The sequence below is a fragment of the Callorhinus ursinus genome, unplaced genomic scaffold, assembly GCF_003265705.2.
Source record: "Callorhinus ursinus isolate GAN/ISIS: 27379988/994484 unplaced genomic scaffold, GSC_fseal_2.0 scaffold25, whole genome shotgun sequence".
In the NCBI taxonomy this organism is placed as follows: Eukaryota; Metazoa; Chordata; class Mammalia; order Carnivora; family Otariidae; genus Callorhinus; species Callorhinus ursinus.
This window is the reverse complement of record NW_027397087.1, coordinates 20,435,379-20,454,240: the sequence shown is the minus strand read 5'-3', so window position 1 is coordinate 20,454,240 and position 18,862 is coordinate 20,435,379. Positions and strand designations below refer to the sequence as shown.

The 18,862-nt window shown below is 37.4% G+C and overlaps 1 protein-coding gene across 3 annotated transcripts in view; it reads right to left on the bottom strand.

The window, feature by feature from the left end:
- The window catches only part of UNC13C (unc-13 homolog C), a 651,156-nt gene that overhangs the window by 95,624 nt on the left and 536,670 nt on the right, over positions 1–18,862 (bottom strand). For all 3 annotated transcript variants that reach the window (XM_073877030.1, XM_073877032.1, XM_073877031.1), the window contains 2 exons: positions 7,388–7,476; positions 1,793–1,942 (listed from right to left, as the gene is read on the bottom strand). In XM_073877030.1, coding sequence (XP_073733131.1) covers positions 1,793–1,942; positions 7,388–7,476 — 239 coding nt within the window. The remainder of the gene's footprint in view (positions 1–1,792; positions 1,943–7,387; positions 7,477–18,862) is intronic.

The following is an 18,862-nucleotide window of genomic DNA, read 5'->3' as shown; positions in this document are numbered from 1 at the left end:
TGAGAATTTCTGCAACTCTTCATGCCTCATGTCTCTTTCTAAAAATTTTAAATCTTTCACAAATTTTTAAAGCTCATAGATTTTTTTGTATCATTATATACTGTCCCTTTCTACCAAGAATTAGAAAAAATTATATAGAAGATGATATAATGATGTATAATTATAAGTAGAAAATTAAATAAAAATAGAAATAAAAATAGAAATTAAAATAATTTAAATATGCTGAAAAAAGCGTCTGCTGACTTTATGCATTTGCCCCACTTTACAGATGGTGAAATGGATTCAAGGTCTCTCACCTAGTAGTTGACAGTATTAGGATAACTTAGAACTTTCTGTATGTTCTACAATGTTTGGCTACAGTATATACAAAAATAAATAGTTTTGCTAATGATAAATGACATGTCTCCAAACTGCTGGCTGGAGGTCAAAAACCAGAAGGCATTCTTCCAGTAGGAGTTTTAAGAGAATCGGGACTGCTTTGTCCTGCTCTCCATTCACTATCACACTCATGACAAAATGGTGGTATGTTTATGTGATTTGATTCCATATTGGCCAGAGAAAAGAGCCATCTAATATGATAAAAACATCAAGGGGTTGTGTAAGAAATTAGATGGTAAAAGTCTACAATAAGAAACTAAAGAAGAAATGAAGAAGGCTTTCTGACTTTCTTCCCTTTCTTCTACATCACTTGCCTCCCTCCCTCCTGCTAAGCTATCTCCTAGATATTTCCCCATAAAGAACAGAAAATAAGACCTAATTTGTCTACCAAATATTAAAATTAAAGTGATAAGAACATTAGTCTTGCTTATGCAGTAAGACTACAAGGAAAGGCAAATGGAATTAAAATGTAAGTTATAGAATAGGTCCTCCCTACTAATTCTTTCTTTGTCTTTATCTTTAAAGAAAGCTATTGTGTCCTTATTTATCTTGGTCCCTTTGGTATTAATTAATTTGCTGCAACAATACTGAATGAGGTAACATATGCAAACTACCAGGTGTAACACTGGTCCCTTGGTAGGCTTTCAGAATTATTTTTTACTTTTCTACCTTCAGTTTGGTCCTAGGTATCACTATTTAAGAAATCATGTCTCCGGTTGTTTTACATCAATGGTTCCCAATTGTGGACACATCTTAAAATATAGGTGCCTTGATTCTACTGCAAACTTACAAAATTAGAACTACTAAGAGTAGGGACTTAGCAGAAGCCTTAAAAAAACAAGACTTTTTGGTTAAGAACCCTGTCTTAGTTGGTCACAAAGGCCTCCATTCCTACCTCTATGAGACCATCATCACCATGGATTCAGGGACTTTGACTCACTTTGTCATCACTACTGTGGGCCTAGAATAAAGTTTGATAAAGACAAGTGCTCAGTAAATTACTGAAGGTTGAGTCAGGCAGTCTACTTGCCTCTGAGCTGAAGTAATTCTAGTCATATTTGTGCTATTCTCTTCTTTGGGTTTCTGACATGGAATCAGACATTCTGGATTCAACCCAGCCTTTTTTGATGTTTTGATGCAAAACGGCATCTTATCTGAGGAGCATCAAATCCTAGTGCTTTCCCTTCAGAACACCAAACTCCTTAGTTACCAATATTTATTCCCTCTCCATTTTTCCTTTCCTGCACAAAGTCATTCCTGCCTTTTTCCCATCTGGTAATGAACTAAAAGTCTTTTCCTTTTTAATGAATTAATATATTTCTTTAGAAACCTTTTTAAAGCTGTCTTTTTCCTTAAGCCCATTATCAATCAAATTTAGGGTAATGGTTAAAGAGACACTAGGTAGAAAACTTACATTTTGTCCAAGAAGTCCATGAGGGGTCTTAATACAATCTCTGCATCCATTGCTGTGCTGTTCTTATTAGATGCAGTATTTCCATTTGTTCTCATTTGGTTTAATTCAAAACTCATCTGTTTTATACATTCTTCAATGATAAGCTGGAAACTAAAAATAAGGAATATAAATTCTGAAATAAAAGCAAGCAGTTATGACTCCTTTGTCTGTATCTGTTTAATTCAACTCTGAGGAGTTTGGTTTGTTTCAAATGGTGTGAATTCCCTTGCTCATTAGTCTTCAAACTTCTTGTTCAGCTGCAAAAAAATTTTGTTGGGATGAAAGCTTACCCAGGACCCATATATGTAAAGCAGATAAAAGTAATGCTCTTCAGGTTGAATTAATTTGAGTGGGGGTTCATTTGGCTCCATCTCTCAAAGTAACAGCTCAGATGTTCCTCTGAGCATTGTTTGGAAAAATGACTGTTCCTGAAAGACTCTTGGCATGTGGGTACACCTTCTTCACTTGGCATCTGGGACTCCATACCCTCTTGGCTTTCCTCTAATCTCATTGACTATGCTCCTTTCTCAAGTACCTGACCTCTAATAATTGGAGTTGGGTGGCCAGACTTAGCAAATAAAAAGACAGGATACCCAGGTAATTTAAATTTCAGATAGCGAATTATTTTTTAGTACAAGTATGCCCCATGCAATATTTTGGACATATGTATACTAAATATATCCATTGTTTATTGATACTCAAATTTAATTATGTATATCCTATATTTTATCTGGCAACTCTACATTGTAATCTTCTATGCTTGATCACTGGATCACTCCATTTCTCCATCAAATAGAGCTTTTTTGGCAATCGTTATCTAGTTTCATGGCTTTCACACCATCAATATACTGGTAACTCCAATACACATCAGCAGACCTGACTTCTAATGTGAGGTCCATGCCTCCGAAAACTTTCCACTTAGAAGTCTAATGAGTTTCTCTCATACCCAATATCCATTAGCAAATCTTTATAAAGTATCCTAAATCTTAGTGTTCTTAGAATTCTCTGAGGACACTCTTATTTCTTGGCCACTATTATGTTCCCTCCTCCATTTTTTTTTTAGAGATTTTATTTATTTATTTGAGAGAGAGAGAATGAGAGACAGAGAGCACGAGAGGGAAGAGGGTCAGAGGGAGAAGCAGACTCCCTGCGGAGCAGGGAGCCCGATGTGGGACTCGATCCCAGGACTCCAGGATCATGACCTGAGCTGAAGGCAGTCGCTTAACCAACTGAGCCACCCAGGTGCCCTCCTCCATGAAATTTCTCATGGGTCTCTTGACTTCACTTATTTCAGGCATATGCCAAATGTGAGGTCCTTAGAGAAGTCTTTTAGAACACTCAACCTGAAATGACATTTCTATCACTCTCCATTCCCTTGCAGTTTTTTTCCTTAATTGCACTATTATTCTATATAGATAAAAATTATTCTATTTATTATTATTATTATTATTGACACACTGCATACTCTTTGTTTATTTCCTATTGCCCCAACTAGAATGTAAGTTTTATGAGAGCAGGGATTTTTTTTTTTTTTTAGTGATATATATTCACACCATGGAACAAGATGCACAAAGAGGTTGCTCAAGAAAAAAATGGTGGAATGTATCAAAGACTCTCCTCCTTCCACCCACTTTTATTACCTCACCACTCTAAGAATTTAAATAACTCTGTGAAGAGTAATTGTTAGTATTATTTTTCATCCTCTATATCCCTTACGAAAGTAACTGGCACAAAGTAAGACATTTAAATAATGGAGCCTCATCATCACCACCATTCCTCTATTTTGTCTGTCAATTTCATGTTTCCAACAAGAAGAGTAACTATAACAGATACGCAGGCAGGCAAGAAAAAAAACATTTTTTTTTTTGGAATGGGGATAAGCGAAAGGTTGGAAAATGGTCCTGTCACTAGAATGGTGATGATCAGAAGAAAAGAGTCCATCTTAAAAAGTATTGCAATCAAGTCTGTGTCTTTCTTCTTCTTTCTCCACACACAAAAGTTATGGGGTTCATATTATTTGAGAAGTATCCAACTGTACTAACTCCTAAAATTTTATATAGAAGTTTAGGAATTTTCACTATATAGTGCTTCCATTATTAATTAAGTAGAAAGAATATAAAAATTATCAATGCATGCATGCATTCTATAAATATTTAAAAAATACTATGTGCCTCTTTCAGACTCAGGTCCAAAGGAACCCAGATGTCTGAACATTTGACTTTTATCTGGCTAGACCTGCCTTTGGACTTTTGTCAGGTAGTGGTTATGGAGGAAAGTAGTGGTGGACATGGTGGAGAAGGTGAGAAAGTTAAGTGATGAAGGTGGTGGTGTGTGTATTTAGTGAGGGTAGAGGTGGTAAATACTTGTGGCAATAGAAAAGAAAGGTACATAATGTTGGAAAATTTGCACTAGTTGATTACCACTGGGTCATCAGTGATCCTGCTGACTATAATAATAATCACCTTCAAAATAGCTACTTTCTTTTGCACTGATTCTCAAATCATTGTATTAGGGTGGAGGATAGACTGAGCAGAAGGTATGACAGTCATGTTACGAAAATGTTCAAACGAGTTCTCCTACAATAGACCCATATGGAGAACTCCCACCAGAAGCCAGTTCTGTGTGAGATCAGGCATATGGAAGAAGGGTTATCAGTGTATCAGAGATAATGACATTTTATCTTAGCATTAATCCAGAGTGAACCAACACCTTCATTTCACCTAAAATATTTTTGTCTCTATTAATTTTTGGTAAATTTGCCTCAAATATTTTTTTCTCTATCCATTTTTTGGTTGGAAAAGTCTTTAGTAATCAGCTTGAATAAAAGTGGTACCGGTTAATGATGATGGATTTTCTGAGCACTCATGAAGCCAAATACTAACAGGAGAATTCCTAGGAAAAGTTGCTGAATTCTTTACTTAACCCAGCTAGCCACTGGTACCAAAGGCATCATTAAAAGAAACGTAGTAAACCAAAAGCCAAAGTCCACAGTGTAAGCACAAACCGAAGTGGCACAAGTTTTGAAAAATAAAAGAACATCTTTAAGATATCACTGAAATGGGGGCGCTTGGGTGGCTCAGTTGGTTAAGCGACTGCCTTCGGCTCAGGTCATGATCCTGGAGTCCCGGGATCGAGTCCCACATCAGGCTCCCTGCTTGGCAGGGTGTCTGCATCTCCCTCTGACCCTCCCCCCTCTCGTGCTCTCTATCTCTCATTCTCTCTCTCTCAAATAAATAAAATCTTTAAAAAATAATAATAATAATAATAAAGATATCACTGAAATGACATCACTTAGTTTCAGTCACAAGTGGGTTCCCTGAGAGCACATCAAGAACCCACGAACCCAGGCTTCAGTTGTGTGGTTTGGCTCTGCACGGGCTCTACTGTGATGTGAAATCATCCTCCCAGCTCCATATACTAGAATTATTTAATTGTGCGTTTTAAGAACACCAGATAAAATAGATTTGGGACAATTAAATACACACTTAATTTTAAAGCTCTAAACTGCTAATTAAGACTCTAAAGAGGGTAGATTCAGACTAAAATGATCCAGTTTGATTTCACAGCACGGTCACCCTGATCATTATAGACTTCCCACCCACACCCTGTGTGTGTGTGTGTGATGTAGATCTGGTTGGTTGTGTGAGAAATAAATTCATACCAACAGATATATAATAATCATTCTTTTTATAAGGAAAGCATGACATGTGGGTTGTTTATCCCAATAATCCTAGCCCTAATTGCACAAAATATTAAATTCTTTCCCATATTTAAAAAAATAATGAAGTAATAGTACTGGGTAACCAGGAGTTTCAGTATCTCGGTTAAAATAGCTGGCTTCAAATGAACAAAATACTTCCAGCGCCCTTCTGAGAGCACTACTCCATATTTCATAACTGAAGTTTGCTCAAATTTTTTAAATCATAATTCATATTTCAGTCTTTGTAACCCGACTTCCACCTCCATCAAACAAAACAGAACAAAATTTTTAAAAAGTATTTATTCATAAGGATGACTTGGCTATTTACAGAAAGTAATTTGACTATACTTTTTTATTTCTCTTCTGATCACTATTCTGTTTAGTCATCTTATTTCCCGTGAGGTTCTGAACACCCCTTGCTCTCCCCAACACCTTTTTATTTTCCTTGACTTGGCTAAATAACCTCTATTTTTGCCTTCTCAGCTGAAGGCAACAGTCTTTTGCTAACCACATATTAATTAAAAACTCCAATGAAGAGAGGTAAGCCTAAACTGGCTGACCAAAGGCCCCCATGAACTAAATGTCACTCAAGTAAGTCAGGGCCAATGAGCTCCAACGTCTCTGGGACAATGTCTACATTTCCAACTCCAGGTAAACAGAACCTTCAAATTGCTTATTAATATCTAGGCCAAATAAGCAGAATCATCCAGGTCAGCTAACAACAGGCAGCAGACGCAGGGCAATCTCACCCTGCGCTCAATACAGCAAGGCTGTCTCTTGCTCAGCGCCTGTGAAGGTGGGCTGGATAAAGACGATGAACCTACCCCTGATAATAAAGAGAAGGCCAATATGGGATTTTTCTTTACTTTGCATCATTGCTCTATTTAAAAAAGTTATATGAGGCTTTTAGTGTCTTTTTCTTTTCAGTCTTTCTGATATAAAAAGTAGCATATCTAATCAATAAATGTTAATTAAGCATGTATCTTTCCAAAACCCAATAATAAGTGATGAGTGGGGTTCAAAGAGATAGCTAGCCTTCACCATTAGAGCAATTTTTATAGTGTCATTTGGGAACTGAACACAATAAGTCAACATTTATTGAACCAATATTTAAAGCAAATTCTGTATGACGTTAATGAACCTCTTCGAAAATGTGTTTGCTTTTCTATTTTACCATTTTTTACGATGATATAATGGCCTTTTCCTATAGGACCAAAGTGAAATTTATCCAGGATGAATTGTTCTTTCTTTAGAGCCACACTATAGACAAAGTTAATTTTTTAAAAGTAAGAAAAAAAGTTGGCCAGTACTCTCCCATGGAGTAATTACATTATGATTCCTAAGCCCTAAAACCTAAAATCCTGACTTAATTAGGTTATGGGGTTGGATTCAGTTGTTTAGAAGTGCAACTACATTGATATAAGTGGCATAAATGCAGCTCAGTCTTCTTTTGTACGTAAAGGTTTTCTCCCTGCCTTTCTCCCTCCCTCCCTTCCTTCAACAGCCAACTGCTAAGCTCTAAACACTAGAATTTCAAATAGGAATGAGATATGTGGTTTCTGCCCTTAAGAAGCTTACCAGGAAAGTCAGGGAGACAGGCAAGTAAACCAGAACTTAAAGCATAGTGTTGTACATGCTACCCAACCAAAGGATTACACAGAGTTCTGGGGAACATGTAGCAAGGCATCACGGTTAAATTGAGGGGTCATGAAAGATTGTTCAGATGAGATAATGCTTGGATTGATTCCTGAAGTCAAATGGGTTTAGCCAGTCAGAGGAGAGAAACAGCATTGAAGACATGATTACTATTAGCTGAAACCTAACCCAGTTGGCTAATAACTACTTAGGTCACTTACCTTTCACCATAAGTGATGCTGAGCTCATCCAGAACCCTGTTGAGTTTAACTTGAAGTTCTTTTAGAATAGTACTAGCTTCAGGATCTAGCTGCAGAGAGACCATAAACAGTATTACTCTGGAGTTCTAAAAAAAACATGCTTTTGTTTCTCTTACAAGCATTTTGCTTGTTACAAGGCAAACTTCAAACAACAGAACATACATACCCTCTTTCCTTTCCTTTTTTTTAAATCTTTGAATTCAAGTGCAAAATTTAGGAAATCCTAAATATATATGAAATATATATATATATATATATATACTGATTGAAATGCATGGCATGCATACAAATAAGAGCTACATAGCAAAGCCTTTGTTGGTCACAGCAATGGGATGCAAGGCATGACAAGATAACCTCCGAAACACGGTCACTTCATAACTTTGAAAATATATCATGTTATACATTAGTGAATATACATGTTGCTTCACAATGTATTTCAATCTTTAATATCCCTGTAAATACCTAGGTTCATTAAAAATTTAAAAAACAGTAAGAAAAATTAATTTTTGAGTGTTCCATTGTAGCTTATTTGAAGATATTTTTATATTTGTCTAACTATGACATTAAAAGAATAGGAAAAATAAATTATCCGAGTACTCCAATGTTTCCCTGAGGTGATAGGTCTGACTTCGCTTCCTCGATGCCACTTTGCAGCTCAGAGTTCAAGAGCCAATGTTTCTCATTTTATTTTCATTTTTCTTTAAGTATTCAAATATTTATAGTTTGAAGCTAAGCTATTGAGCAAATTTAGGGTCAAAAGAAAAAATAAATCAAGATAACTTATATTTGAAGCTTACTTTTCCAATGCAAACTTTAAAAGTCAACTATTCTTTTTACTTGGTTTTAGTTCTTAAAATAATAACTATTACAGAAAACCTATACTATACATAAACATAAACAAATATATCAATCTATTAACTGACAAAATTTTTTTTGTAATTAAAGTTCAGGACCAACACAAACTTTACTAGCACTTTAGAAACTTATTCTGTTCATTAAGTATGTTTTTTGCAAACTAATTGTCAAAAAAGAATGACTTGAAATAGATGTATTGTCTCAAGTTGATAGGAATTCATATAAAACAATCTAGAATATTCTCTGAAATTTAAGTCATCCTTCCTTTGAATCTTTAGAAATTATTTTCCTGCCATTAATACCTATAATTCTTACACAAGCTGATCTACTATTGAAAAGTAGGGATAGGATTAAGCCTACTCCCTACAACTTTTGGGAGTAGAACAAATTAAAGGAGGACTTAGTGTAAACAGGAGAACCTAAGAAGGTCACTAAAAATACAGGACCCAATAGCAATTTAAACTCCTGAGAGCCAGCCCAGGACCAAATAATGTCACAGTACACACTGGTCATTAAGTACTGTAATCCTCCAAGAGTGTTTTCTAGTACTAAGAAACTCTTAGGAAGAAGTATTATTTATATATCTCAGCAAGCTGGATAGCTCTAGCTTGTATTAACTGGACTAAAAACACTTGAATGGAAATAAAAAACTGCATTTGGCATCTGACTATTGAATATATCAGACCAATCCTTTATGTCAATTTAGACTCAAATTCAGGTGGTTTCCGCATTGGTTAGTTTCTGCCGCCCTTCTATAGAGCTAATGTGATTCTTCTGGACTTTATCTTTTTTCTGTCCCTATCAACAGACAGGCTCACAGCTCTTACCCACAGACACACAAGCCACTATAACAAATATAAATTTCTCTAGGAGTTGAAAAATTGGAATATCCTTGAGTCTCATACTTTCTGAGAGTTCCATTAAGCTATAACTGGTTGTAAGGCAGTGATTCAGAAAGACAATTAGATAGTATGTACTTTAAAAAGACACTTACAGGCATTTAAACACAAATAGCCTAATAAACCATAACTCCTCAAACTTCAACCAAGAAAACATTTGTGGATTGCCTGTCCAATCCTAGGGAACCATGCAGGCTGAATGTTTATTATATTTTCTTGCCACTGACCTAATACCAATTTTAACCTGATTTCATTTGGATAAAATTGTTGGAGAATAGCAATGAGAGAGAAGCCCTTCCACCGTTTTCTCCCCACTCTTTGGTAAGCCACTTGGGGTGACAGATGGTAGTTCCCCACCCACACACCTGCTACCTCCAAGGAAATGGCTATAAAAGTACAGTTTTCTTCAGGAAATGGGGTTGCTTCTTATTTAAAATGTGCATTTTGTTTTCATATTAGTTTGATATACATATTGATGGTTTTTTCACTTATAAGATAATGACTCTAAAGTCATATACAATTTAGATAGGTCAGTTGGATGAGATTATGCTATTTTCCCATAAATTATTTTAGTCCACCTTTGGTATTTTGTGAATGGAAATTTCTTATCAAATAATTGGCTATTGCTTGAAAATCTGAAACTATCAAATCTATAGCAACTTAAATATTTGATGACAGTTTTTCACTTCCTGATAGAAGCTTAAGTTTCTAAGTAGGTGTAGACAAACACCTAGGTCATGTAACCAGGCCAAAAAAAAAGAGGAAAATTTTAGTTTCAGTTAAGTACTTAATGTTTATCTGATCCATATCACACCATTAAACCACTGAAACAGTAATTATGAGGCTAAATTACAGGTCTTTTGTAATAATAATTGTCATAAATATCATAATCATCTAGTTATAAAACAATCTCTTTAGGCAGCAAATTAACCAATTTTTAAGTTCTGCATTTCTTTATGTGCCCATATTGAAGAAGTTTTCCTTACTACTACAAACTTCCTAAAGTTTGTAAAGAATAATAACTTGGGCTTTCAGGCTTTATTGCCTAAATTACCAACAGCACGTTTTACAAATTATTGGCTACTTTGAAAAGGTAAAAGATTACCTGATTTTTCCCCCCAAGATTTAAAACTTAGGCTGGTTCTAACTGTAATATGTTATCAAACATCAAAATTAACTTGCATATTTGTATTGTTATTTAGTTATTAAAAACAAAAAAAGAAAACGAAACAAATCAGGCACCTGGGTGGCTCAGTTGGTTAGGCGACTGCCTTCGGCTCAGGTCATGATCCTGGAGTCCCGGGATCGAGTCCCGCATCGGGCTCCCTGCTCAGCAGGGAGTCTGCTTCTCCCTCTAACCCTCCCCCCTCTCATGTGCTCTCTCTCTCTCATTCTCACTCTCTCAAAATAAATAAATAAATCTTAAAAAAAAAGAAAGAAACAAATCAAGCATTCAAAAGTCACAGTTAATAAATTTATTCTAATTAGAAACTGAATTACCATGTGTACCTAAACGTGGCTGGCAAAAAATAAACAATAAATGGCTCCACATAAAGAGGAAAATTTAAGAATATGGAGTCAAAGCTGAATTTATGGGAAAGCTTTCAAAACAGATTTTATTCACACTCCATGAAGGGTTTTAGAATTCTAAAATCAAGGCTGGTAAAGTGTGGTTCTAATGATCAGAATGAACCATAGTCATACATAGGTACTATCTTGAGTTTTTACACCACTGAGAGATTTTACACCACTGAGCTGTGATAATATAAATGAGTTGTCTGGAAGACATAGCTAGCATGCAAGTTATCTTTTAAGTTATTTTTCCTTAAGGCCTACTTTTCCTTTTCCTTTAAAAGACAATTTACCTATCACCTCAATTCTCCCCCCTCCCCATGTTTCTGGCCCCACACAGTTAGGAGCTCTAACTTCTGCACTAACTGCTGTTTACTACAATGATCTATACAACTCTCTCTTTTAATTGTTCTCTTATTAATCTATCTCTTCCACTGAAATCTATTTTCCTTAGCTGTCCATCCTGGGTGTCTGTCCCCACATGCCTAGGCATTTACCAAATATTTGAGGAAGGAGGTGAGGGCAGAAAGAAGCATGAAAATTTTCCCTCAAAGGAAATCCTGATATACAGAGTGCTCCTTCTTGGAGTGATAATTTGCATTGACTATGAATAGAATACTTTTGCATTTGAAATCTTTCATTACTTAGCAACCATATTTTCTGGAGTTACAAACTCAGTCCTGATTTCAAATTTTTGTCTCATTGTCAGACCTAGTCAGATTATGTCCTGATATTCATCTGGTTCCAAAAATACGGTTACCATACCCACTCTGCATGTTTCATTTGTTTGTTCATTTTTTACCAGCACGAATTCTTTCCCTATGTGAAGGGAGTACATGTTATTTCACCCTCTTAAAACAGCAATTATTAATCCAACCATCAAGCTCTTGCTGGAGATATAACTAGTCAGTTGGAGAGAACATTTAAACTCAACAGCTCAATACAAACTTGAAAAATAAAGGCTTTGTTGGAAGAAATGTTGTGTGAATTTGATTCCTCTTCTCCATTGCTCATTACTATCTCATTTCCTTTCTGTTGTTTATGGTTTACTAGACTATTTTTCCTCCTGTTCAGCACCTCAATGTTAGAGTTTCATTATTTGCTTAGCTAAAGAAGTACAGAGCAGGGGTGCCTGGGTGGCTCAGTCCGTTAAGCCACTGCCTTTGGCTCAGGTCATGATCTCAGGGTCCTGGGATTGAGCCCCACGTCGGGCTCCCTACACAGCAGGGAGTCTGCTTCTTCCTCTCCCTCTGCCCATCCTCCTGCTCTCTCTCTCTCTCTCAAATAAACAAAAAATCTAAAAAAAAAAAAAGAAGTACAAAGCAGGGAAGAAGATCACTCCCTGACCCTCATCTACACAGGGTCTAAAATTTGATCATTAGACTGATGGATTTCACACCCTGAAGATTTTTGCAGAAAAATCCTTCAATAAATGCAAATTTCATAACTCTTTCTATGAAAAAGAAAGTCTCATTTCTAAGAAAAGCACTGTTCAACTTGAGCTCTTGGTTCCTCCTTTTGGATTTTGTTCCACCAAAGATCCCTTTCTATCTTCCAACCCTCCATCATTATCTTTATTACCACATCCTATAAATGTGCTCATTTTGTTAAAAAAAAAAAGAACAAATTAAAGAATAAAACCCTGACTTATTTTATACTACCTTCTCATTGACATCTTTCTAATAATTTTTTTTCTTCTCTTGACCATCAAACTGTTCAGTCTCATTTCTTAAATATTTAGCAACACTAGTGTAGTTTCTGCTCTGGGTACAACACTGAAATGGTCACATATAGATCACCAGTGATCTCTTAATTGTGATCTCCAGTGACTTTTATTCAACGCACTCATGCTGTGTTCACTTTTGGTTTCTCAAGCTCTTTACTCCTTGCTTCTCTGGAAACTACCTTCTCCTAGCTCTATTTTTCTGCCTATCATTTGTCTATCTCTGGCTTCCCTTCCTTTATATAATCCTGAGACATCAATATTTTTTCCCTTCTTCATCTACTTTTTTTTCAATCTATTCTCTCTTCTCGAGCAATCACATCCGTGCCTATGTCTTTAACTCCCACCCCTATGCTAACAAACCCCTGAATCTATATATACAGCTTTAACAGGATATCTGAGCACCATGTCTATATTCTCACGTGCCTATTGACCTTTTCTACTTGGATGACCTAAATGTCAACATATCAAAAAGTGAACTTATTACCTGCCCATCCTTAACTTATGTCTCTGACTTGATTGATAGCATACAGTTGTTTAAGGCAGAAATGTGAAAATCATCTTTGACTCCTCTTTGCCTTCTACCTTCTACATTCACTTGGATACCAAATATGATAATATCTCTGAGATATTTTCTCCATCTGTCCTGTCCTCTTCAACTTCTGATGCAGAATTTTTCTCATCTAGATTATAATACAATCATCACAAAGTTGTGTACTTGTTTCCTTTTTCATTCCATCTTCCTAACTATTCCTAGAGTTGTTTTAATCAAGGCTAAACCTGCTACCCCACCAGTTGGTCTTCAACAAGGGAAGTGCTTCAAGCAATTTATTATAATCTTATCTGGGCTATGCTTTTTTTTTTAATTATTACTTCTCTCCAGCCCTTCTATTTGACCAGAATTTATCCATCCTAAAATGGCCAGCTCAACTTAAAATATATATTTGAGAAATCACTGAACATTCCCTAGTGAATCCAGCAGGAAATTGCTCTCCTTGAAATGCCCTAAATCACTTTGCAGAGGTATGGCATTCAGCATGGGTACTGTAGTATGTTGTCTGAAATTTAAAAACAAAAAATTAAAAAAAAAAAATTGTGTCCTCGCTGCACCAATGCTACCCTGTCTTTTGTTTCCTTTTTTATTCCTCTTAGGAGACATCCTCCCCAAGAACTTACAAGACCATTTTAAGAGACAGACTATGACATTTTCTTTATGCCATCAGGTTTGCATGAACTGTTATGTTGGAGTATCAGTTATATACATTCATGTTTCTAACTTCTGGTTTCAAAAGCTGAACACCAGTAGCTGTCTCTCATCCTAATTAAAGAGAGTATGCAGTAAATCCAACTGTCATTGTGCTTCAAATCAACTAAATGCCTTGAGATATGGTACGTTAGGTTCTTCAGCTTAGACAACTGAAAAGGAAAAATGCCTTTCATTTTTCTCTGTACTTTGAAAAAAATGATACCTTCAAACCGTATGAGTGACATGACATTCTTTTCTCTTAGTTAAAACCGTTTTTTTTTCTTTCTCAACTACAACACATAGACTGTACCTCTACTCTGTGGATTGCTAACAAGGTTGTTGTCCTTATAACCACAGAACTTTAGAATTAGAATGAATTTCAGAAATCATACAGTACCAGTCCCTCTTTTTTACAAGTGGGAAAACCGAGGCCTAGACAATGTGCCATGCTCCCTGACATATTTGGGGGACACATGAGGATTGAGAAGCAGCAGTCGAAGAAGCTCTATTTTTTTAAAAGACATTCTCTTCTGAAAACCCTCAGTAAAAAAATAAAACAAAGAAGTACAATAACTTGACTGAGAAGGAACTTTGGGCTTATTAGCTCCATCTATTGTCTGACTAACCATGAAACCGGACAGAGTAGGATTCAGTCAAGAGCAGAAGAAACAAGACACAGAATTTATGTTCAGGATTTATTCTGTAAAAGCTGCCTTTATACCCTGTCTCACCCTCTCTTCCCCATTCTGCTGTTCCCATTACTGCATCCATCCACTGTTAGGTGATGTGAATATCGTCTGTTCAATCTGAGGGACTGAGTACCTATTGAACATTAATCAATGGGGACAGAATTCCCTCAGGGAGCCATCTGCATGAGGTGCTGGAGGCCCCCTCAATCAAGTACAAGAAGAGAAGATGGGGACTGGCTGGGTTAGAGAAGTAAGTTTGCCTCGTCTGCATTGATTTATGGTTTGTGAAGGCAGCCATACCTCATAGAAGAGGATCACAAGACAATAAAATTGGTCTATTATAGAAAATGTCAGTGACATTCTATTTTTTTTCCCTCCCTCCTGGCTACAGCTTGCATTCTCTCGAAAGTTTTCTTAAGGTCAGAGACAGGTGAGTTTAAAAAGAGACTTGATGGCACAAGAGTGACCCTGTGATCTCCTGGGAATGCTCTGGGGAATGAGGTTGACCAGCAGCACCTGCTTCAGTCTGTATTTCATCCTGATCTGGGTCACCAGAAACTTCTCAACCTCCTAGGTAGCATCTTTCCTTAATTTCACAAAGCGTAGCACTTAGCTGAACTTTCCGTGGTAGTGGCGCTAAATTCTTAATCATATTTATTAAGTCACCTCGATGCAATTTGCCCTTCTGGCCCTCATTATTCTTTTAATTTTCTATTAAGTCCAATTTGTTAACTATAATCGTAGAGATGGCTCCAAGGAGAAAGAAACCCCGCAAGAGCCGCATGCTGCCAAAATGAAAGGCCACTGCCTGAAACATTCAGTTCTCCTTGTTATCTGCTGCCATAAAACTAAAAATAGCTGCTTGCTTTTACTGAATTCAGCCAGAGGACATCCCACCTTTGAGCTCTGTTTACACATTAAGAGGCTAGAGGTTTCGCTTTATTTTTCAAATTGTTGCAGGATGAGATATAACAATTACAACTTTCATTTAAAAGATATTTTCAAATTTAGAAAGTATTGAGCTGGTAAGTGGGGGGCTCCACTCCCAAACCTTATTACTTTAATTGTTCTGACTCCATTAATAAACTTCCTATCTAAATTCCCACTGCCCTACAGATTCAGTAAATATAACTGGCAGCAACAGATCCTTCTATTAAATAGAAAAAAAACTTTGCAAATTGCTTTAGGAAACAATTTTAGAACTAAAAGGAAGCTATGACTAGATTACATTGTCCATTTTATTATCTAAGACATTTGATACATACTTTATAATTTGCTTTGTAATTGCTGGGAAAGAGATGAAAAAAGTAGATTGATTCTCACTAATGTATTAACTAGTGAGTTATATCTCTATTTACAATAAAGAGAAAAGGTGAGACAGATCAGAAACTTGAACATAAAGCTTATCCTCCATACAACATCATCACCTTTTGATAAGATTATATATAAAATGTAAACAAAGTCTAAATGTTAAAGAAAATTCTGAATGTTCGTTTAACACTACAAATTGGTCACCTACGTTTATGGATTACTGCATTCCTTAATCCAATAGTACATTTGCTTGGGGCACCTGGGTGGCTCAGTTGTTAAGCGTCTGTCTTCAGCTCAGGTCATGATCCCAGGGTTCTGGGATCGAGCCCCGCATACAGCTCCCTGCTCGGCGGGAAGCCTGCTTCTCCTTCTCCCACTCCCCCTGCTTGTGTTCCCTCTCTCACTGTGTCTCTCTCTGTCAAATAAATAAAATCTTTAAAAAAAATAGTACATTTGCAGGGGGGGCAGAACAAGATGGCGGAGGAGAGGAGACCTGGATTTCCTCTGGTCTCGGGAATTCAGCTGAATAGGGATCAAACCATTCTGAACACCTATGAACTCAACAGGAGATCGAAGATAAGAATAGTAACAACTCTCTGAACAGAGAAGCGACCACTTTCTGGAAGGTAGGACATGCGGAGAAGTGAATCCGAGGTGATATTCGGGAGGATAGACGGCAGGGGAGGGGCCTCCTTCGGCCGCTTCTGGCAACTGATAGAGCCGCGGAGCACAAAATCGGAACTTTTAGAAGTCGGCTCCGCTGAGGGACGTCGCTGCAGTGTCTAAGCAGGGGGTGGAAACCTTGCGGGACAGTGTGGTCTCAGGGCCCTCGGGGTCACAGAAAGACCGGGGGTGCCTGAGTGCGGCAGAGCTCCCAGGTATCGGAGCGGGGAAGCCGGCTGCAGAGACAGAGCCGAGGCGCGGGCTCTCAGCTTGGGGTTGCCATAAACTGTGATCCGCGGCCCAGTCGGGCCACAGCTCCTCCAGCAGGGACCCAACAAGCGGCAGATCCAGGGAGACTCCCCTTCCTCCCCTGGGAGGAGCGGCCCAGGAGCGCACCGCAGGGATCTGCGGGGTTTGGAGACTCCACACGGGGTTGGGTGCCAGAGATAGAAACGCGCGGTCACAGGCCGGGTGAGCACGCAGTGCGGCCGGAGACCGGGGAGACGGGAGTGACTGCTTTTCTCTGGGGGCGCACTGAGGAGCGGGGCCCTGAGTTCTCAGCTCCTCCGGGCGGAGATTGGGAGGCCACCATTTTCACCCTGGTCCTCCAGAGCTGTACCGAGAGCTTGCAGGGAACAAAAGCTCCTGAGATCAAACCCGAGCAGCTTGCTTAGCCTGGACTCATAAGGGCGGGGCAATTCGGCCTCCGGCAAAGACATTTGGGAACCACGGCAACAGGCCCCTCCCCCAGAAGATCAGCACGAACAGCCAGCAAGCCAAGACCAAGTTTACCGATCAAGGAGAACGGGAGAACTCCAGCGCTAGGGGAATACTGCACATAGAATTCATGGCTTTTTTATCATAATTCATTAGTTTTTCAAAGTTGATTTTTTTAACTGTGTTTTTTGAATTTTTCTTTTTCCCTTTTTCAAACAACATCTTATCCCTTTTTAAAAAAAACATTTTTTATTTTTCACTTTTAGAGTCATATTTTTATCCCTTCATAGTAGTTACCCTTATTTTTGGCATATATATATAAGTTGTTCTCTCTTTAAAATTTTGAGATACAATATCTTCTAACAGATCAAAATATACCCTAAATCACTAGTGTATGGCTTTGTTCTAGTCTCCTGCCTGATCACAATCTCTCCCTTTTTTTTTCTTTTTTTTCTTTTTTCTTTTTCTTTTTAAATCTTGTTCTTTCTTTTTAAAAACAACTTCTTATCAACTCCTTTTATGAAATCGTTTATAATTTTCATCTTTACAGTCATCTGCCATCCCTTCATTGTATCAACCCTTATTTTGTACATATATAAGTCTTTCTTCCTTTAAAATTTTAGCAGGCACTTTCTTCTAACAGACCAAAATATGCCCAAAAGCTAGTGTGTGGCACTGACCTATGCACTAGCCTGATCATATTTGATCATATTCTGTTTTTGTTTTGTTTTGTTCTGTTTTTGTTTGTTTTTATCTTTTTCCTTTTCCTTTTTTTTTTTCTCTTCTTTCTTTCCCTTTCTTGTCCCCTGGTTTCAGGTCTTTTCTGATTTGTATAGAGTATATTTGCTGGAGACATTGTTAACCTGTTAGCATTCTGTTCTCTCATTCATCTGTTCTCCTCTGGACAAAATGACAAGATGAAAAAAATCACCTCAGCAAAAAGAACAAGAGGTAGTACCGTCTGCCAGGGACCTACTCAATACTGACATTAGTACGATGTCGGACCTAGAGTTCAGAATCATGACTTTAAAGATACTAACTGGGCTTGAAAAAAGTGTGGAAGTTATTAGAGAAACCGTTTCTGGAGAAATAAAAGAACTAAAATCTAACCAAGTCGAAATCAAAAAGTCTATTAATGAGCTGCAATCAAAAATGGGGGCACTAACTGCTAGGATAAATGAGACAGAGGAGAGATTCAGTGATATAGAAGACCAAATGATGGAAAATAAAGAGACTGAGAAAAAGAGAGAGAAACAACTACAGGATCACGAGGGCAGAATTCGAGAGATAAGCGATACGATAAGACGAAACAACATTAGAATAATTGGGATCCCAGAAGAAGAAGAAAAAGAGAGAGGGGCAGAAGGTATATTGGAGCAAATAATAGCAGAGAACTTCCCTAATGTGGGGAAGGAAACAGGCATCAAAATCCAGGAGGCACAGAGAACCCCTCTCAAAATCAATAAAAATAGGTCAACACCCCAACATCTAATAGTAAAACTCATGAGTCTCAGAGACAAAGAGAAAATCCTGAAAGCAGCTCGGGAGAAGAGATATGTAACCTACAATGGTAGAAACATTAGATTGGCAACAGACCTATCCACAGAGAACTGGCAGGCCAGAAAGGACTGGCATGATATCTTCAGAGCACTAAACGAGAAAAATATGCAGCCAAGAATACTATATCCAGCTAGGCTATCATTGAAAATAGAAGGAGAGATAAAAAGCTTCCAGGACAAACAAAAACTAAGGGAATTTGCA